At 49.5% G+C, this 21,475-nt stretch overlaps 1 protein-coding gene across 3 annotated transcripts in view; it reads left to right on the top strand.

The window, feature by feature from the left end:
- VANGL1 (VANGL planar cell polarity protein 1) overlaps positions 1–21,475 on the top strand; it is a 47,511-nt gene that overhangs the window by 11,201 nt on the left and 14,835 nt on the right. For all 3 annotated transcript variants that reach the window (XM_060139253.1, XM_060139251.1, XM_060139254.1), the window contains 2 exons: positions 6,114–6,246; positions 10,204–10,811. In XM_060139253.1, the coding sequence (XP_059995236.1) occupies positions 6,114–6,246; positions 10,204–10,811 (741 nt within the window). The remainder of the gene's footprint in view (positions 1–6,113; positions 6,247–10,203; positions 10,812–21,475) is intronic.

Here is a 21,475-nt window from a genome sequence, read left to right as displayed (position 1 = left end):
TCCTTTATCTAGACTCGTGTCCCGACTGTCATTGCTCTGCACTGCTGTTTCCTCAGGCCCCTTGGGGCCCCGAGAAATTGATACTGCGGTGCTCTTGTGGTAACTTTAGGAGACTGTAACTTTCAATGAAAACAGCATGCAGAACTCTGAGGGCCTTCTTGGACCCCTGCGGAAAGTACTTGGCAAATAATACAAGCTGAGACCTTTAATAATTAACCAAGGGTGTTGCTGAATGCCTACTCAGAGGAGCTCGGGGTGAGAGATTCAAGATTTATAGGTGAACTTCCTGGCATCTTTAGAAAAGCAACAACCTCTGAGTTGGATTCCCTGAAAGGCAGCCCTCTAGGGCATAGTGACTGTGGGGCAGAGGTTGTAATCCATAGAGAGTAGGTGCCGGGAGTCCTTTGTCGGGGTGGGTGCCCTGGACCCAGCAGAAGGTCTCTATCACCGGGAGTGTCCCTGTGAGGGCCGCTTTGCTTAGGGATTTGTTGGGAATTTGAATGGCAGAGTAGGAAAGGAGAGGGAGCTTGTTTGCTCTTCAGGAATCTTGGTAGAACTGTCAGCGGGGAATAATGAAGGGCAGCAAACTTGATATTCCTGATGACACCGAGATCATCTTTGGAGGACTGGCTGGGTTCTAAGCAGATGACAAGTGACTCTTTTCTAACAAAGAGGTTAGTGGTCTGGTTTTGTGATACCTGCCATCTCCAGAGGGTATCCAGTTAACTTGCTGGGAAAACGGCACAGGCTCCAGCCGACCTCGCCTAACCTTTGGGTTTTGGAGTACCAGTTCCCCGAGTTCAATACAGCGGCTGCCAGTACTGTTCATGACCAGTTTGAGAGTGCCTGTTAGGACCCTTGGTCATTATCCCCCATCCTCACAGCAGTCCCAGAACGGTGGGAGGTGGGAGCCCCGTTCAACAGGTGATACAATTGAGACTCAGAGAGAGCACTATTTGCCTGAAGTTATGAGGTTGGTAGAGACCCTCAGGTTTAAGGCCCCATTTAGTCCTCCTCTGGAAGCCATGCTTTCCTCCCTGGGCTGTGCTGGGTGGAGAGCGGCAGAGTAACTGATAGGGAAGAAGGGGGGTGGAGGGTAAGCCATGTGACTAATGTACTATAAAATGCATTGTCCACAAGAGGCTGCCTGAGCGGTAGGGGGATCTGTGCTTTTGTTCCGAGGCCGCTTCCAAGTCAGTTTGTCCTGTGCCCAGCCCTCGCACCCGAGGCAGTGCCCAGAGGAAGCAGCCAGGCCCCGGCAGTCGCAGTTGGTGGAGAAAGGACAGGTAGTGGGTGGTGGTAGAGAAGGAAAGGGAAGAGTAACCGGTGGGGCTGGCTTTCCCCAAGTAGAAATAGACAAACAACAGAAAGAGGGCAAAATCATCTTCCCAGGAAATGCTGACTGTAAGTGGGAACGGTCTAGGAATCGACGGGGACTCTGGTCAGAGTGAGACGGGCTTTACAGCAGCACCCCCAGGGCTCAGCTCTGCAATCGCCTGAATACAAGCATTTACACACTCACACACGTGCGGGTACAGACACATGCCCAGGCCTCCAGCATGTTACTGCTTGCCCCGACCCCTGACTTATCTTTACTCATACGGGCACATGATGCATGGAGACAGGCTCAGAGATAAAGATACGAGGATTCCTGTGGCTGACACACCTGCCCAGCAAAGATGCCTAGGTGATCCAGACGACTCGGGTGGAGTTGGAGAAACACCAAGTGCGCGTGTGTTTGAAAAATCCTTTCAGTGGTTTGGTAGCCTACTCCCTGTCTCCTGTTTCTCTTAGACACCGTGGACTGGTGGTCTTCACCACTGGCGGGCCCTCTCCTGGAGGGTACTTAGCACGTCCTTGACATCACGGCAGTTGGAGCTCTGGGGATGAACGTTTGGGTACCGATGCAGTGAAGCGACAGCCATACTGGGCTCATAGCTCTGCATGCTGGAAAGCACTTGGAAGGCAGCCTTTTTTGTTGGACTTCTCTATGTAGTCCGGGCTCAGACAGTAATTCAGAGCAGTAATTCAGGACCAGTGATTTTTATAAAAGCTGTACAACAGGTCTTTCTCCCTTGACAAGGACCAGCACGACATGCAGCCCACGTTGAGTTGATAGGGTGAGCTTTCCGTCGGCCCCTTACTTGACAGTGAATGGAAAACTTTCCCCAATTGCTTATTGTTTCTCACAGTGAGTCCTTTTGAAGTGGTTGTCTTTGGCAGCCCAGAGTGTTGGGTGCACTGCTTTGTGTTCTCCAAGGTCAGGGTCAAGTCATGACTTCTAGCAGTAGCTTCAAAGGCAGATGTGGGCCTGATGCACGCTGTCCTGAGTCCTGCTCCCAGCCTCATGCACTTAATGCTGTTTTAGTATAGAAGCCACGCTGTACACTGCAACATTGTGTAGCTGAACGCTGCACTCACAGCTCCCATTATCGAGCCCCCGCTGTATACAGGGCGTTTTACAAACAGGGAAACTTCTGAGTAGTCGCTCCAACAACCTCTCCCCCAGGAGCATTTGGGTGGGAGAGCCTTGGGCAGAGTTTCCTGGACCACCTGCCTTCTAATCACCTGGGGTGCTGATGAAAAGGGCGGATTCCTGGTGTCTCTCCTCTCCAGACTATTTCTCTGGGGATGGGGCCAGTGAATCTGTACTTCATCTGCACCCCAGGTGGCTTGTCTGCACATTCACGTGTGAGAAGCAGTGGTTTAGGGTTTTGGGCTTGGAGGATGAGAAACCTTCCTGGAGTTGTCAGGTAATGGGCTCTTATCTGGTTTACCTCTGATGTTACCAGGGGAACTGTAGAGATCGCGTCTCCTTTGGGGACTGTCGGGCCCTTTAAGGGCCAGGCTGGGCCAGTTGGGGTCGGGTCGAGGAAGGGCTGGCCCCTGAGAGACTGTTTCCAGCCCTGGGTGGTTCCCTACCCGCTCCGGCCCTGGTAGTGTTCAGCCTGCAGGAATTGGCACTCGGTGGAAGAATTTTGATTTCCAGTGGAATTTGTGCTGTCACAGGATTTGACCCGTGGGACTAGGGAAGAGATTGATGGGTTAGGGGAGCACGTGACTTGGCAGATGGCAGGACAGTGATAGATGTGAGAGCAGTTGGGGAAAGTGGAAACACAGTAAGAGGAGCAGTGCCTCGGTCTGGGCTGGCCAAAGTGGGGGTCCTGGGGAACAGTGATTCCAGACTTAGTCTAAACAGCTAAGACTGATCAGACACATGGGAAAACTTTCCCCCATTGCTTATTGTTTCTCACAGTGAGTCCTTTTGAAGTGGTTGTCTTTGGCAGCCCAGAGTGTTGGGTGCACTGCTTTGTGTTCTCCAAGGTCAGGGTCAAGTCATGACTTCTAGCAGTAGCTTCAAAGGCAGATTCCACAGCTCTGGTAAGTTCATCAAGTTCGGGGTGTGGGAATGAGCATAAGGAATACTTATGCTACAAAATCTTCCAGTTGCTCTTCAAATCAGTGCCGCAGAGCGGGTCTGAATCGAGGCAGTCGGTTCACATCCTGCTCTGCCACTTGCTATGACTTTGGGGAGTCACTTAACCTCTGTGAGCCTCCGTTTCCTCATTTATAAAATGCAGACAATAATACCACATAGGGTCATTGTTAGGATTGAACAAGATTAATATAAGAAAGCACTTGGTAAAGTGCTCTTTAAATTGGGGTGGGCAGTGGAGTAATTGGCAGTGAGACACACCCCTGGATAAACAAACAACATCTCTTTGCTGTTTCCTTAGTTGCCCAGTTAAAACAAAACACCAGAGTTGACCAGAACACATCTATTTCTGGACTCTAATTTAACAATAGATTGTAGTGATAAATTACGCTACAGGGATTAGAGATGGTATCACTGAAAGCGTCTCTGGGACAACTGAAGCCTCCCTGCCCTTTGAAGGAATTAACCAGGGCTTATCCTAGGGAGATATTGATAAAGCAGAAGTTTGACCACAGAAAGTCTGCATGTGGTTTTGTTAGCTAAGTAGTAGGTTAATAGGAGGGATGCTGTGCAGGGGGAGGGGGTTTGATTGTGTGTTAAAAGCTTCTTTTTCATCTGTCTCCGAGGAACACGTACTCTGCTTCACCAAGTCAAGCCACCATTCTTTGTCATGTGTGGATAGTAATAGCAGTAATAATAGCCACAGTGTATTATTTCACATCCCTGTGTCTATGTGGTGAGATCGTTATCCCCATTGCATAGATGATGAAACTGAGGTTTTTCAGAGGCTTGTCAACTGAAGTAAAACACAACATGAGAGCTGTGAGGTCACTTTTATTTGGGGCTTCCTGAAGACTAAAGCCTGGGAGACAGCCTCTCACATGGCTCTGAGGAACTGCTCTGAAGAGGTAGTGGGGGAGGTCAGCATATATACGACTTGACGAAAGGGGTACATGCAAGCAGGCACACATCTTGGCAGAAGGTTGCTGCTGGTCACGAGGAGCAGACGTCTCCTTTAATGATTTTAGTGCTTTTCTAGGTGTGAGAAGATGGGAGAAATTGGGTTCGTAACATTTTCTCCTGAAAATGTCTAACTGTCTGAAAGGCTGTTCTGCCAGTGTTCCCAGAGCACAGAGTGCCTCCTTCCTGATCTCTGCCCTGAACTCCTTTCAGGGTGTGTCGAAGGTCAGCAACAGCAGGGGCTAGCAACTTCATCCTTTTAGAGCCACTGGTGAGCGACATTCTTTAATTGGCAGGTTCAGTAACGTGTGCAGGCTCACACATCAGGTAGGGGCAGAACCCAAATGTGACCGTCTGTCTCTGTAGTGTGTGTGTGCGACGCTTCTGTCCTGCCTGGGAGACCTTGGGGAGGAGGGCGCGTGGGTGAAGGAAGGAGGACTGATGTCAGGGCGGCCTGCGGGACGGAGTTTGAGGGAACTTATTCTTGGCCACCGAGGGGCTCCTTTGGAGGGGCTCCTGGGTTGACTCTTCACAGTTGGGGGTAGGGGTGCCAGTCTCCATAGGTGGTTAATGGCCAGGTCATGACCCCTGGGCTTTGCACAGTGGTTGATTCCTAATTTCAGCATTGACCCACAGCAGGGTGCGCTCATCGTCACCCTGGAAGACCACCCAGGAAGTTCATCTGGGGTAAAATGGTGCAACAGCCTGCTTTCCTTAGGGGGCCTGAAAACGTACACACATGCACACACACACACACCCATGTGTGTACCTCTTGGGGTCATTTGCTCTCACTTTTGCCTGTTTCTGTGGGTGCTTTAAGTTCATCTAGAATCTATGGGAATGACTTAGTTTTGAATTTGTAGTAATGGGAAGTAACTGATTCTCTGTATTGGTTTAGGGTTTCCTTTCTTCTCTTCTTGTCCAAAGGTGTAGGGTGACAGTGTGTCCCAGATTTTTTTGGACAGACCAAAGCTTAAGTATTTTGCTGTGTTGTCCCAATAGAAAAAAGTCCTAGAAAATAAGTTTAGGCGAATTATGATCAACTCAAGTCAGTGATTTTACAATGAAATGTGCCTTAGCTACAGAAATTCTAAAGTTCACAGTATTAGGCTTTGAAAAAATATGATCACTGTAGATAGAGAAGAAATGACAGTCTTTTTTTGGGTCTTGGAGTGGCAGAAAGAAAATAGTAAGTAGGGAGTAAAGATCAGCTTACTCTTTGCCGGGGGGTGGGGTGTGTGTGTGTGTGTGTGTGTGTGTGTGTGTGTGTGTGTGTAGAAGTTTCTTAAATTCAAAATGAAATTAATAACATGTTTTTTTTTAACAATATTTTTTTAATTTAATTAATTTATTTTTGGCTGCGTTGGGTCTTCGTTGTTGCACACGGGCTTTCTCTACTTGCGGCGAGCAGGGGTACACTTCGTTGCAGTGCGCAGGCTTTTCATTGCGGTGGCTTCTCTTGTTGCAGAGCACAGGCTCTAGGTGCACGGGCTTCAGTAGTTGTGGCACGTAGTCTCAGTAGTTGTGGTGCACGGGCTTAGTTGCTCAGCGGTATGTGGGATCTTCCCGGACCAGGGCTTGAACCCGTGTCCCCTGTGTTGGTGGGTGGATTCTTAACCACTGCACCACCAAGGAAGTCCTATAACATGTTTTGATGAGGGTTAATTAACGTGGCATAAATGTGCTAGCGGATTTATCTTTTATTATTTTTTTTCAGGGAAAGAAATAGAGAGAGGCACAAATCACCCCGGAATAAAGATGGCAGAGGGTCAGAAAAATCTGTCACCATTCAAGCTCCCACTGGAGAGCCCTTGTTGGCAAATGATTCTACTCGGACGGAGGAAGCTCAGGTGAGGATCAAAGGCAGTCTGTAAGTACACTGGTACTTGATCAAGCCTCTTTTCTGTAAATGTTTTCCTAAGTCTTGTTGTAATAGGTTCTCTTGGGTTTTTATCTGTATTTTTCTAGCATGTTAATTAGTTTATCTATATCCTGTGGTTTCTTGTTGGTCTAAGGACAGCCTGACCTACCATTGGCTAGCTTCAGGATTCTTCTGAAGTGTGATTGGTTCACCTCCTTTGAATGGTGTTGAAAAGAAGCCAGCAAGGCTGACGACAGAGCAGAGAAGGGAAAGTTGCAGGCTGCAGGCTCTGGAGACTCATTCCAAAGTAGAACAGTGTAAGAGAGAAGGAAACTCGCTCTCCAGAGACCCTAAGTCATGTAGGGAAGAAGAGCTGAGAGGTTAGGACAGCTCAGACGAAGCCTCACTAAACCTGGAGCTGCACACTTAGATGCCTGCTAGGGAAACATAGGTGAGTGAAATAGACCCTGGGTTACACAGAAGAGGCAAAAATATATCAGGCTAGCTTGGGAGTAAATAGCAATCTGTGTGGCATGTCAGTGTCAGGGCTGTGGCATGGAGTGATGGAATCTGGCACCTGGAGAATGCATTTCCCCTGTCAAGGAAGCAACAGGAATGCAGGAATTAAGTGTTCCTGGGTCTTGCAATATTTAAGAAAAGCTGGAAGTTAGGATTTTCTGTGAAATCACCCAATTTTAAAATATGGACAATTAATTTTTTTAAAATATTGTGTGTGTTCTTCTCTCTGGGTCCCAGCTGTCTCACAGTCTACTTGATTTGAATAAACATCTGAGCTATACTCAGAAACATGTTTGCACAGCCCCTTGAAGTATATGCATGTCTAGCCTTAGCCCCAAATAAACTGATGTGTGCCCACACAGCTGTAAAGATATAGATAAGCATGTATCTGTGTGTACCTATGGGTACAGACAGATGTGCATTTATAAGCAGATATATGGACTGAAATTGGAATTCCTCAGAGCATGCAAGATGCTCGTAGAAGCCAAAACTGCAGTTGTGGTTGAATGTGGGGTTTGTTCAGGGGTAAGTAAATGCCTTTAGTCCTTACTGTTGCACAGCCTGCCTTGGCTCTGGGGCAGTCATAGGGATGGAGAGCCAGAGGGCCAGAGGAATGGTTGGATGGATGGGGCCAATCCTAAGACTGGGCCACCCTTAAGTGCTGCAGGGGTCAGTTTCCTCCTGGATGTGAATTCAGAGGTGCTGGTGGCCCACTGTGAAGGCATTTCGTCTGTCATCTTCTCTACATCTTGTAGCTCACTAGGAAGCTACGTTAGGAAGCTGTTGGTGTTTACACCAGGGAAAAGCATTGAAGTGGGCATCTGGAGGCTGTACTTCTCAGCGGCTATGTGACTTGACTTTGGGCATTCACAACCTTTGTGGGCCTCAGTTTCTTCATTGAAAATCCAAGGGATTGAGATAGAAGATCTAAGATCCTTTCTCTTCTAAGAACCTCAGTCTTGGGAAGATTGTTGGACATCTTCATTTTTTAGGCACAGATGTGCACATATTCTTAAAATGGACAGGGGATTTAGTTAGCAACTCTTTGGCAGGAAAAAGGGTGAGTAGCTAAATCAGCTACATAACAAAATGACCATAATACTAGTGATCATTATTTCAACACTGATCATCAACTGAATATTAGGCCCAGTACAAAACATGGAATCCAATATTTGCCTTCACGAAGGGTGTTACAAAGTAACTTTACCGATCTGTAAACTCACCTTATGTTAAAGCAAGTTGTCCATCTTTGAATGTGTGGCTGTTTCTTCTTGTGCTTGTGTTTTTTTCTTTTTCAAAATTGAAGTAAATTCACACAGAGAAATGAACAGATCTTAAGTGTACAGTTTGAAAAGTTGTAATAGCTGAATAAACCCATATAACCCACACTCCTATCAAGATATATTTCGTTCACTCTAGAAAGTTCTCCTATGCTTTCCCAGTCAATCCCTGACCCCAAACCCCTGCCCTCTAAGGCAAGCCCTGCTTTGATTTCTATCACTGTAGATTAGTTTTGCCTGTTTTAGAATTTAATATAATTGGAATCATATTCTTTTGTTTTGGACTTTTTTTCACTCAGCATAATAACTTTGAGATTCATCCATGTTTTGCTGTGTTTCAGCAATTCATTCTTTTTTATTTTTGCTGAGTAGTGTTCTAGTGTATGAATATACCACAATTTGTTATCCATTCTCCCGGTGGATAGACATTTGGGTTGCATCATTTTTGGCATGAAAATAAAGATGTTAAGAACATTCTGGTTCAAATCTTTTTGTGGACATATGTTTTCATTTATTTGGGGTAAAAATCTGGGAGTAGAATTGCTGGGCCATACAGTTAAGTGTAAATCTACATTTATATGAAACTACCAGACCAGTTTTCAAGAGTGATTGTACCATTTTAAACTTCTACCAGCAGTGAGAGTAGCGGTTGCTTCTGGCTGTTATCTTAACTAGTAACTTCCCTCATAGTACTTGATACTTGTAACTTTCCGAGTTGAAGACCTATTGTTCGCAGGTCGAGACCCTCCCTGCCGCCACCACTATTTCTTGCCATAGCTTATACATTTCATGAATCCTAATTTTTTTGATTGTTACTAGATTTGAGGTTATCGTTTGGCTGTGAGATCTCTATCTTGCTGATTCAGCTATTAACTTAGATTTTTCTAAATTGGTATCTTACGCATTAATTGCACCCAACTTACCACCGTGGCTGTTTTTTCCGAGTTAAGTCATGTACACAAATTTCTGAGGCAAAAACCTCTTTGGACCCAATGTGGCTTTTCATTGTCTTCTCAGTCTGTTTTTGCTTTGGAACGACATCGTAGTTGCTAGAGCAGTAGAGAAATTGTTTAAAACACTGGCAACCGGATCCTGTTAAATGAAGAGACAATCACTCCAAACTACCTCAGACTTTAAAAAGCAAGAGAAAGTGAGACAGTGAAAGTAAAAGGCACACATTTTAGTAATATCAGTGGTTTTTTTTGTTTGTTTGTTTTTTTGAGGTACACGGGCCTCTCACTGTTGTGGCCTCTCCCGTTGCGGAGCACAGGCTCCGGACGCGCAGGCTCAGCGGCCATGGCTCACGGGCCCAGCCGCTCCGCGGCATGTGGGATCTTCCTGGACCGGGGCACGAACCCATGTCCCCTGCATCGGCAGGCGGACTCTCAACCACTGCACCACCAGGGAAGCCCAATCTCAGTATTTTTATGCTCTTGATGTTTAGTTTGCCATGAGAACATGTGTTTAGGGAGGAAGTTTTGAGCTGTCCTGGCCAGAGATACTTGCATCTGCTTAGCTTGTTCAATGAGAAATGTTGTCAGATTGCTTGATACTTACGGAAAACATCATGGAGTTTTACAAAATGTGCGTACCAACTACAGGTGGCTTTTGATATGTATGTAGCCATGTAAGTTTCCCTCCTGCGCAAGATCTTCCCTCCTCAGAGCTCCTGGAGGGCGTAGTAATGCTCCCCACTCAGGGGTTGGGCTTTAAAGTAAGCCTTTATCGCCCAGCCATGAATCAAGAAGGAAGTGCAGAGGGTTCTCTCCTTAGGCGGTAGGTGCGCTCGCACACGTTAGTCTGACAGCAGGATATGTCTATCCCCGAGCCTCTCAGGGACGCCAACACAGTGGATGATAATCACTGTTGTAGTCACGAATCACCCAAACACACAAACAGGTCAAATTATGTTTTCTCTGTTTGAAAAGGTAGATATATAATACATTTTGAAAAATGTGAATGAAAATTGTTAAAGTTAAAAAATTCCTCTATTTGAAGAGCTAAGCCTCCATTTCCCAGGAAGCCCACTCATGTGGGTTGGTTGAAGGAGGTGGGCCCTGCCTGTCCCCCGTGCCCCCGCGGGCTTTGTGGTTTTTACACGTGACCTGCCATGTGGCTCTTCATCCTCACTGTTCTCTCCCTGCCAGGATGACAACTGGGGGGAGACCACCACGGCCATCACAGGCACGTCAGAGCACAGCATCTCGCAGGAGGACATCGCCCGCATCAGCAAGGACATGGAGGACAGCGTGGGGCTGGACTGCAGGCGCTACCTGGGCCTCACCGTTGCCACGGTGCTCGGACTCCTGGTCTTCCTCACCCCCATCGCCTTCATCCTGCTGCCCCCCATCCTGTGGCGGGAGGAGCTGGAGCCTTGTGGCACCATCTGCGAGGGACTCTTCATCTCCATGGCGTTCAAGCTCCTGATTCTGCTCATCGGGACCTGGGCGCTGTTCTTCCGCAAGCAGAGAGCCGACGTGCCGCGGATCCTCGTGTTCCGTGCGCTCTTGCTGGTCCTCATCTTTCTCTTCGTGGTCTCCTATTGGCTTTTTTACGGGGTCCGCATTTTGGACTCTCGGGACCGAAATTACCAGGGCATCGTGCAATATGCCGTCTCCCTCGTGGACGCCCTCCTCTTCATCCACTACCTGGCCGTTGTCCTGCTGGAGCTCAGACAGCTGCAGCCCATGTTCACGCTGCAGGTGGTCCGCTCCACTGACGGCGAGTCCCGCTTCTACAGCTTTGGACACCTGAGGTGAGGGGGATCGTCTCGGGGCAGAAGGACCCCAGATGTCTTGCTAGAAAACAGCTAGTCTTCAACAAGGGAGGGGTGACGGCAGGTGCCAAGAGCCAGGACCGGGCTCTGAGTCTTTTTTTCAGGTTTTGGGAGGGGTGTGTGTGTGTGTGTGTGTGTGTGGCTGTGTGTGGCTGTGTGTCTGTGTGTATGGCAGGGTGGAGGTGGGGTTGTTCGTGTACATTGACTTTCCTGATGTTTAGATGGGGTGGCACAGGTACTGGCTCTCTTCCAGCTTGGAGTTGTGTTGGGCCTATTTCCAAAGTTGTTGGCAGCTCTTAAAAATGATGGAGAAAGGAAGCCTTAGTGACGGCTGCTGACCTTGCCCCGGAAATTGGCCTGTGAACGATAGAGTCATCAGCGGTTCCATTTTGTTCATAATGGTACATCTGGTTTACCCCATTGTCCCAGTGGAATTATTAATCATTCCTTTTCTCCCCACTCTCAGAAGTGTCCTGGTTTGGGCAATAACTTACATGGTCACCTTAGTGATCCTCCAGTAAAGACTCAAAGTACAGATTTGGAAGAGTTGAGTGTTTTAAAAATGTATGCGCGTGAGAAGAAGTTAGAAATACATTAAGATGTCATATTTTAAATCTGTGCATAAAATCAGTTATTTTGTGGTTAACTAAAAGAGTGATCATCATTATTTATTTTATTTTGTTTTTATTTACCCCGAGGTAAGCACTTTGTATAGATTGTCTTCACAGAACTCTTTGGTGTGGGTACTATTAATCCCTATATTACAGATGAAGAGATGGGGGTTTAGGGAATTTAAGTAATTTATACAAAAGAACATGACTAGCTTTGTTCAGGATCCACTAGATGCCATGAAGCCAGACCTAAGTTAATGCCCCCATTATGGCATCTCTCACTTGGTGTCATTGGCCTATTTTTCTGTGTTTTCTTCCACAAGCTGTGGGCTCCCTGAGGACAGGTGCTGTGTCTTACTCTTCTTTGCATCTTCAGTGCCTGGCCTAGAGCATAGCACATGGTGGGCACTCAGATGGTTACCGGATGAGAGAATGACCTGGGATGTGTGACATTGTCCTCTCCTAGGGCTCTCCTCCCTCCTCTGCATCAACATGTATGTCGACGCGTGTAACCTGCTTGGCGTATGGTAAGCACTTTGTTGGTTGTAGCTATTACTGCTGTGATACTGCAAAGCAGCCAGGATGGCAAGGGCACCTTAGTGGGCTTTGTCATATTTTTGGCTGGGGCCCGGGGAGGTGGCCCAACCCCGGTTTGGAGTCAGTGATACTGCCAGACCATCTCGGTGTTGGCACGAATCTTCTTTCATTCCTCTGGCTCAGATGTACCGCCTGAGGACTGGGTGGTTTAGCATTCAAGGCCTGTGCCGCTTTGACCGATCCTTGGAGGGAATCGGCATCTGATTCACAGGCTCTACGCAGTGAAATCAGATGTATTGAGTCCTTTGCAGAGATGCCAGAGGGGCTGTGAAGGCAGGTAAGTCTCTGCTGCTTATTCATCTCAGGCAGCTTTCTTTCCCCATATTTTACATTGGAGAATGACCAGCAGACTTGTATTAAACGTCTGCTGCGTACAGAGCCCGGACCTGGGGGCTCCAGAGACACAGGATGGCTGCCTCCAAACCTGTATCCCGGAACTCCTTGGAGGGGGACCATTGCCACACTGTGCAGTGCACAGTTGCAGACACAGGCCTTGGAATGGGCGATGGGAACACAGGAGGACGGGGTGGACTTCAGGCAGTGACAGAGATAAAGCCCGGCCACACATCTATCTCAGGACTGGACAGGTTTTGCTAAAGGTCAGGAGGGTGGAGAGAAATCCAGCTCTGGTCACAGAGAGATGAGTGACATTTGGGACTCTGTAAATGTAAGTAGTTAATACACTGGCCCGTAGCGAGGCCTGCCGTGGTTTTGTGTTTTGGCTCAGCTCTAGTTGTGTGAATCCCACCTGCGGAGGTGGAAAAGGGAAGGGAGTCTTCCCACTTTAGGTAGTCCAGGCAGTGGGGCTGACTCCCTCCGTGGGCCCCCGTGTCCCTCCTCCCTCTAGGACTGCTTGCTCCGCGTGCTGGATCAGGGCGGAGGTGGGGAGGGGACACACAAAACAGCCCCAGGGCAGTGTGCCACGGTATGTTCAGAAAATTGTGGGTCGTCCCGGCTCCTCACCACATGGCTGCGCCAGCCAGGGGTAGACCTGGGCAGGAGACGGAGGGCCCGCAGTGCCGTGTGGCCCAGGGCTTGCCACGGACCCCGCGGGGTTGTCCTCACCGTGACCAAACAGCTGCGTAGTCCTTAACTTGCTATCCCTGAAGCCACTCACCCCAGCTCCCCAGGGAGACGGAAGGCGGCCCGGGGGTGGCCCCATCTCTTCCTTCCAGCCCCTCTGCAGGACCATTTGTTTTCCTCCTCTCCTGCCTTCATAAGGCCCCTCTTGCCCCTCGCATGGAGACCCTGGTTGTGGGGTGGAAAGATGGCCAGGGAAGGAGAGGTGTCTTTACTCCCAGAGCCCTCGGGCAGGGCCAGCCACCCATGCGACAGCCAGGCTGCGAGATCTGGGACGGGCTCGGGATCCATCTCTCCTTGCTGGCCCCCGTGGGCCTGTCGCCCGCCGAGCCTTGGGCTAATTCTGGTCTAAATCCATCGGTGGCTGGAAGAGTCGCTGGATCGGAAATAGAACTTCTAAGCCCTTTTGTAAAATTGGAATAGACACGAAGCAGGTCCTGGGGATCAGAATAGCAGGTCATCCCCAGACCCTCCCAGAATCAGGCCAGTCTACTCTCCCGTTATGTAAGGCCCTCCCCGGAGCAGCGGCCTACTGGGCTGAGATGCAGAGCGATGGTGAGTTCTTTTGTTGTTTTGTTTTCAAAGGTGATTTTATAAAGTCAACTGAGCTATTTTTGAGAATAGTCAGAAAAATATCTATTCTTTAGTGTCTTAAAATATGTTTCTCCTTAGCTCTCATAAAAGGTACTTGCAGGGACCTTGCTTGTTGGCAGGAATGGGAGTTTGGGCTTATTTGAAAACTTTCAGAAATGTAAAAGGTTCCAGTTGTACAAAGTGAGACCCCAAAGTAGATTAAGATACATCCTAACCTTTGCCCAGTGCCGTAGGGATTACCAGGGCTCGTAGGGATGTCTCCCTTTCCCCTCCTCACTGCTGTCAGGGGTGAGGGCAGGTGCTGTAGTGGTGTCGCCCCTTTACCATTGAGGGCCCCGAGCCATAGGTTCAGGGACCTGCTTGAGACCGCAAGGAACCAGCGCCTTCCTGTGCATCACACTCCGTCCCTGCGTTCTCCGCAGCATCCTGGGGTCTCGGCACATTGGGTTCGTAATTCTCCACACATACCTCACGTGTCACTTTTCTTGGCCAAGTTCTCGCAATGAGTTGCTAACTTTTCCAGGATTTCACCAAGCACTAGGTTTTGATCTGACTGTATCTGGGGAGAACCCCAGAAGAAAAAAGAGACTTCAAATGACATTTAATGATCCTCATTAATAATTTCTCAGTTTGGAAATCTTTAAAGGTAAATCCTGTAAATATTGGAGCATAGCAGCCAGTGTAATTGACTGACTGAACCCAAGATGCAGAACAAAGCAACAACAATGGAAACCTTACCAGTTAACACTGACATAGACCTTAACACGTGCCAGGCACCTTCTAAGCTCTTAATATGTAACTCATTGAATCATCACAGCAATCCTGTGAGGTAGGCACTGTTACCTTCATTTTCAGGTGAGGAAACTGAGGCTTGGAGGAGTTATGTAGGTTGTCTATGGCCACACAGTTTGTAATTGTGGGAGCCAGGATCTGAGCTCAGGCTGGTTCCAGAATGATCTTAACCGTTTCACCATGGTGCCCCTGAACAGATGTGTTCATGTTCATGTCACTGCTTTAAGAACGCATGAGTGGACTTGAAGGCAATTTTTGAGCGCTTACCATGAACCAGGCTGGGTGCTAGATATTTTTGTATACTTTATTCTATCTCATTTAAATCATAGCTTCAGGGCTGGAAAGGAGTGTGTGAAGAGGATTTTCAGAGATGGCTGGCTCCCACTCTACGGTCGTTCCTTAGCTCCATTGGCTCTTTCATTCAGTCGCTCAGCAAACAAAGCCTGTGCCTTATAACCACAGTAGTAAGTAGGTTTGAGCCTTTGCCTGGTCAAACTTTTTTTTCTTAATTTATTTTTGGCTGCGTTGGGTCTTCATTGCTGCACGCAGGCTTTCTCTAGTTGCGGCGAGCGGGGGCTAGTCTTTGTTGCGGTGCAGGGGCTTCCTGTTGCGGTGGCTTCTCTTGTGGAGCACGGACTCTAGGCACACAGGCTTCAGTAGTTGTGGTGCGCGGGCTTAGTAGTTGTGGCTCGCGGGCTCTAGAGCGCAGGCTCAGTAGTTGTGGCGCATGGGCTGAGTTGCTCTGTGGCATGTGGGATCTTCCCGTACCAGGGCTTGAACCCGTGTCCCCTGCATTGGCAGGCGGATTCTTAACCACTGTGCCACCAGGGAAGTCCCCTGGTCAAACATTTTTAACTTTCTGTTTGTCACATGTCCTGAAGAATAGTGGTCCCCAACCTTTTTGGCACCAGGGACCGGTTTCATGGAAGACAATTTTTTCACGGATGTGAGCGGTGGGGTGGGGGGGAGGTCAGGAGGTAATGCGAACAATGGGGAGCGATGGGGAGCGGCAGATGAAGCTTTGCTCGTTCGTCCGCTGCTCACCTCCTGCTGTGTGGCCCGGTTCCTAACAGGCCAAGGACCGCTACTGGTCCGTGGCCTGGGGGTTGGGGGCCCCTGCCAAAGAAGACCTCTTTTAACTATGGCTGTTAAAACCACCCCAAAACTTAGTAGTTAGGGCAACATTATTATCATTTCTCATAGTTCTGTGGGCTGGGCTCAGCTGGGAGGTTCTTTGGCTGGTCTGGCCAGTGGTCCCTGTGCAGTCATGTGGTGAATCCACTGGGATTTCGCTGCTTTCTTGTCCAAGGTATTCTGTGGTTCTCTCCTTCCCCAGAGGGCCTTCCCTCCGGAGGAGTAGTGTCTTCATTAGTGTAGCTAGACAACTTCTCAGGACTCCTAAGAACACAGAAGCAGAGCTCTCTAAGCTCTCTTTTAAGGCTTAGGCCTGGAACTCGCCCAGTACTACTTGCACTGCATCCTCTTCTTAGAGCAAGTCAGAGCCCCCAGCCCAGATTTAAGGGGCAAAGACTGCACCAGTTGGGGGATATTGGAAGCATTGGTTCATTGGGGTTCACTGTGTGGCAGGCTCCCACAACAACCTCAGGCCCTCATCCTCAGAGCCTGCATATTCTTATAGTTCTAAAAAATTTAATTATTGACTTTGAGATCGCCAGGAGTCCAGAAGTAACATATTTCAAGTCAGGGAAAGAGCTGCTCTAAGGAGGTACATGAACATCAATGAAGGGTGATAGCTGGTAGTCATCAGCAAGGACACAAACCACAAAAGCAGATTTAACTCTCGTCTCAGTCCTCTGGGAAACTTGTCTATTCACAGTGACCCATTCTGTAAGATATTCATATTGCCGAAGCTCCACTGTACCTAATTCAGCCAGCAGGTTTTTTAACTCAATGCTTCATTCATTGAGACTAAAAGTATCTTACAAATTGGCATTGACTGTGGACCATTTAATCAAAGTTCTGATTACTGATCACAGAACCACCCATGCTTTAGAAGAAATGATTCTTGGATTGCTTTTCAAACAGTGGAAATTTATGATCATGTATGATTGTAGCATTGTGTTGAAAAGGAACTAATACAGACTGAATGTGTTCCTTGAAAAATTCATAGCTAGAAATGAGGAAACAAGGAACATGTTATTGGATGATGGAGAAAAGGTGACCTTTGTAATAAAATGGCAAAGAACTTGGTGGGATTATGTTTTGCAGGAAGGACATGAATTTTGGGGGAACCAGAGGTGGAATGTTACCCCCAAATTCATTGGTTAAAGCTCTAAACCCCAGTGTGGCGATGTTTGGATATAGGACCTCTAAAGAGGTAATTAAGGTTAAGGGAGTTCATAGATCTTCTAAAATTAGTGGCCTTGGAAGGAGAGACACCAGAGAGCTTGCCTGCACGCTCTCTCCCCTGGTGCACACGCACTGGGGAAATACCATGTGAGGGCACAGTGAGAAGGCAGCCGTCTGCAAGCCAGGGAGAGAGTCCTCAGCAGAAACTGAGTTGGCCAGACCTTGAGCTTGGACTTCTAGGCTCCAGAACTGTAGGAAAAGTCGCTTCTGTTGTTTAAACCACTCAGTCTCTGGTATTTTGTTATGGCAGCCCCGAGCTAAGACAGGAACGTTAGGCACCCTGGTGACCTTTGACCCTGAAGCCCCAGGAAACCACGGATCAATGAGCGGAGCTTAACCCCATGAAACAGAGCTCCTATTGTCCTGTCTCCAGCTCTGGCCAGCACCTTCCCAGCTTGAGTGGGGGCCTTGTTTCTCTCAATGGCACTTTGGTTTCCTAGTTAGAAGTGAGAAAAGGAGAGTCTCCTGGGGAGGTTAAGGTTACTCCAGTAACGCCAGGATATATCCAGCTCCACTGGAAATCTTGCGTCTGTGATTCTGGGTCAAATGATATCAAAGCTGATGATTACCCCACTGATCAGGCTTGGCTGTCACGCTGGGCTGTGGGCCCCTCCCTCCCACGTTCAAGACCGGCACCAACTGTTGCGGGAGGGCCTGGCTCCATCGCCTGTGAAGTGAGGGCGTGTTTTAAAATGACCGCCAAAGGTCTTGGTTCATGTTTTTTATGATCGCGGTTTCCCATGCAGTCTCAGCTTTGGAAATGTGCCTTCTTGCGTAGCTGCTTTTCAGTAAAGATATTAGCAGTCCCCACCCCCACTCCCTAAGGAAACAAAGGATGAAAATGAGTAAGAGCTGAAGAGTAGCGTGTGCAGAGTTTTGCTCAGGCTCTGCTCTCCTGTGGGAGAATTTCGAAGGCGGGCTCAGAGCTGCCGTTTGTGGTTTGGCCCCGTGGTGCCTGTTAAAAGTGGCTTTAATGAGAGTGGAAGGTGCCGGACACTGCGGGCCTGTGTTTGCTCAGCTGCCTACTGGCAGCAGCCACAGCTGGGAAGGCTGCCCTCACACGGCGTCTGCCCACAGATCCTCTCTCCGAGGCGGAGAGTACGGGACGGAGCCCTGGACGTGAACCTGGTTTCCATGGTGCCGTCCCCACACCCCCGCCCCTGGCGGCGGGCGGGTGGTGGATGCGCACTGGAGTGGTGTGTGGTCTGTTTTCCCAAGGACTCGCCCCTCAGCCTGCCTGGCTTTCTGCACGCTCCCGCACGGATTGATGGGTGTGATTTGGTTCAGTGTGTGTGGTACACTAACACTCAAGAGGGCAAGTGAACAGGGTCCCCTTTCCCTGTCCTGCCCCGTATTGGCCTCACTTGGTCTCTGTGAGCAGAGATCCGTTGGCCAGACTGGCTGCCCTTGGCCTCCAGACCTTTCCATTTGGGTGCCTGCGGTTCCTCCCAGGGCCAGAGGTACCCGTGTCAAGAGGATGTGAGGCTGGATAAGAGCAGGCCAGCCGAGCATCTTGGGTGGGTCTGGGGCTGCTCTTGGTCCTGATCTAAATCTGCTTTTCAAGGCACCCAGAGCAGGTGGTCGTCTCTGATGTTCATCTGGTGTGATTTAGTTCAGTGATTTAAAGCTTGGAAGGCCGATTTCCCATTGCAGGCATGGCAGGTGCGGCCCAGGTTGGATCCTGCGGGAGGGGCCTGTGCCCTGGCCTGGAAGTGGGCTGCGAGCTCTCTGGGCAGATGTGGCCGTAGCCAAACCTGCCACTTGAGGGGAAGCACATCTCGTAGGTCCCCCCAGTGCAAGGGGTCTGCCAGCATCTTTCTGTTATGGGACAGCCCGCTGTGACTGGATCATCCCCTAGGTGGGGGCTTTCTCATCAGTGTCGTCAGCGCGCTCAGAACCACCCAGTGGTCTCTCCGTGTTGCAGCCTAGAGGAATGACACACCTCTCGTTGTTCAGTTGCTGCGACCGGGAGGACCAGGGCGTTGCACGTAGCTGTTGGCCACTTCTGTGCTCACAGACTCCTGGTGCTGGCAACGTGGTCTCCTCCCAGTGTGACTTTGCTTGTTTTATTAGAGAGGGTGTTTCCCAGGTTACACTTTCTTAGCAGGAACTTAAAGCGGGACAGCAAAGGGCTTGGAGAAGTGCCCTGTGTGCCCCGCCAGACAGCACATTTCACCTCCTTCCCCCATAGGACTATGCGGCTTCTGGTCTCAGTTTGCTATCTTTCAATGGGGATCCCCTGCAGCACTTGTCTGCAGCTGGTGTTCAAAGCCTCGTCCAGGGAGACCTGCCAGTTTTCGAATCTCGATTCAGAGAACTTGTTCGCTGAAGCTGAGGAGCCGGCACGCCTGGGTCCCTGGAGAATCCATGTGGCCTGGAGAAAGGCCTCCATGGGCCTCCCCAGCAGGACAGGGACGCTGGCCACTGTCCCCTCTCAGGATGGGCGTCGCATCTCAAGATCTCAGGCAGCCACGTGTGTCCCCCCCCCCACCCCGGGTCTGTCAGGAGAAGGTCCCAGAACATCCTGCCTTCCTTGCAGATCTTCCTGCATCCTAACCAGACCTGTCAGTAAACAGGAGCCGATTCCAGTTTTTGCCACTCCCTGTCCTCAGGTTCCCAGGTGATCACTGCCTGTTATCTGTGCGGGACTTGTGTAAGCTACTGCCCCCAGTGCAGCTGTGAGACAAACATTTTGATTGAAGGACAGGAGGGCCAGGAGGTATGAACACTCGTGTGTCCGGTTCTCAGCAGAGGAGGTGGCAGCAACATTCAGGGGCTAATTATATGTGCGTCTCTGGGACTCACACGCATGTTACTGCAAATGCTCCTGACTCTCGGTCACAAAGTCAGTTTATCTCCAAGTCCAGGGAGCAGTGAAGCCCACACATTCAGGAAGATGTAACCCTTGTTGACTCTCCTGGGGAGAAGTAGCAGTCAGGTGAAACCTAGGGCATCGAGCTCTCTCCCAGGGTGGGAATTTTCCCAAGAAGCTGAGTCAACTTTCATTTTGGATCCTGCATTTTCAAGTTGTCTCAAAGACCTGGGTTCCAGCCTAAAATTCACCTACTGGGTAGGCATGCCTTAAAGAGCAAGAGATGCGGTGGCCGTGGTACCCCGGCTCCTTTACAGCCGTTGTCCTCTGGGTCTTCTCAGCTGGCTCACCCTCTCTGCTACCCCCCATGCCCCCACCGACCTTTCCCTCCCTCGTCCTCTCTCCTCACCCTCTCCCCTTTGCCATTCGTGCAGTGCCTCGGCCACCTAACCTTAGCTCAGCCTTGCCCTCTACCTGCCTCCATCCTGCTTTCCCTAAATACAAGTGTATTCTCTTCCTGCAGCTGCTGGCAAAGGACCACAAACTGAGTGACTTGAACCAATTTTCTGAGTTTTGAAGGTTAGAAGTCCGAAATCTAGGGCTTCCCTGGTGGCGCAGTGGTTGAGAGTCCACCTGCCGATGCAGGGGACACGGGTTCATGCCCCGGTCCAGGAAGATCCCTCATGCGGCGGAGCAGCTGGGCCCGTGAGCCATGGCCTCTGAGCCTGCGCGTCCGGAGCCTGTGCTCCACAACGGGAGAAGCCACAACAGCGAGAGGCCCGCGTACCGCAAAGAAGTCTGAAATCCAGGTGTTGGTAGGGCCGTGTTCCCTCTGCACCAGGGTAGAGCCCTCCCTGGCTCCTCCTTGCTTCTGGCCACTGCCTGCAATCCTTGGGGCTCCTTGGCTTGTAGCCGCCTCCCTCCAGTCTCGGCTCCATCATCACACGGCCTTCTCTGTGTGTCCTATTTTCTTCTTATATAGACACCAGTATGACCTTATCTTATTAACTAATTGTAATTACATCTGCAAAGACCAATAAGGTCACATTCTGAGTTTCTGGGTAGATGCGGATTTTGGGGAGATGCTCTTCAACCCACCCCATCAGGGTTCTCAGAGCTGTCCTAGGACTCAGCACTGTGACCCCCATTGCTCTTGTTGTAACCATTTAGGTGGACTGTTGAACACCAGCCTGTGTCTGCCTACGTTGCTTCCTCTGCCTGGAATTGGCTTTATAGGCTGTCGTCCACATGGTGTGACCATCATTCATCTTTTGAGACTCAGCTTTGCCTCCTCTTTGGGTGTTCCCCACCCCCACTCACATGCTCTGTCTTGGCCCCCAGGTCACTCAGCTGTACTTCCCTGTTTGGATGGTTGTCACCGACGGGAGTCTGAGCCCCTTGAGGTGTCGTTCACATCCATCCCAACACTTGGGACTTAGCAGGACTTAGCAGATGCTCCTAATTCCTACTTGCCTTTGGATGGAGTGATCAAGGCTGGTCATTAGAATCTTTCTGAATGTTGGCATCCTTAGTTGACTGGCAGGATGATGAACACTAACCCTGAAGGGGGGCCTTTGCAGATTTCATTCTGTGACCAGCACACGGTCTCTCCAGAGCTTTCCTGTCAGCACATACCCAGGCAGTCAGAATAAAGGCAACTAGCTAGTGTTTCTGTGGGGCTTTGGTATGTAGGAAATGCTCGCTCATTTTTCACACAGTGGGAAAGCTGTTTTTGTTGACAGAGCTCAAGGGCTCAATTAACATTTGAAAAGAAGTGGCTAAAACCT

The sequence above is a fragment of the Lagenorhynchus albirostris genome, chromosome 2 (genome assembly GCF_949774975.1).
Source record: "Lagenorhynchus albirostris chromosome 2, mLagAlb1.1, whole genome shotgun sequence".
Taxonomy (NCBI): domain Eukaryota; kingdom Metazoa; phylum Chordata; class Mammalia; order Artiodactyla; family Delphinidae; genus Lagenorhynchus; species Lagenorhynchus albirostris.
The sequence above is the reverse complement of the archived record's forward strand: the minus strand, read 5'-3'. Positions and strand labels throughout refer to the sequence as shown.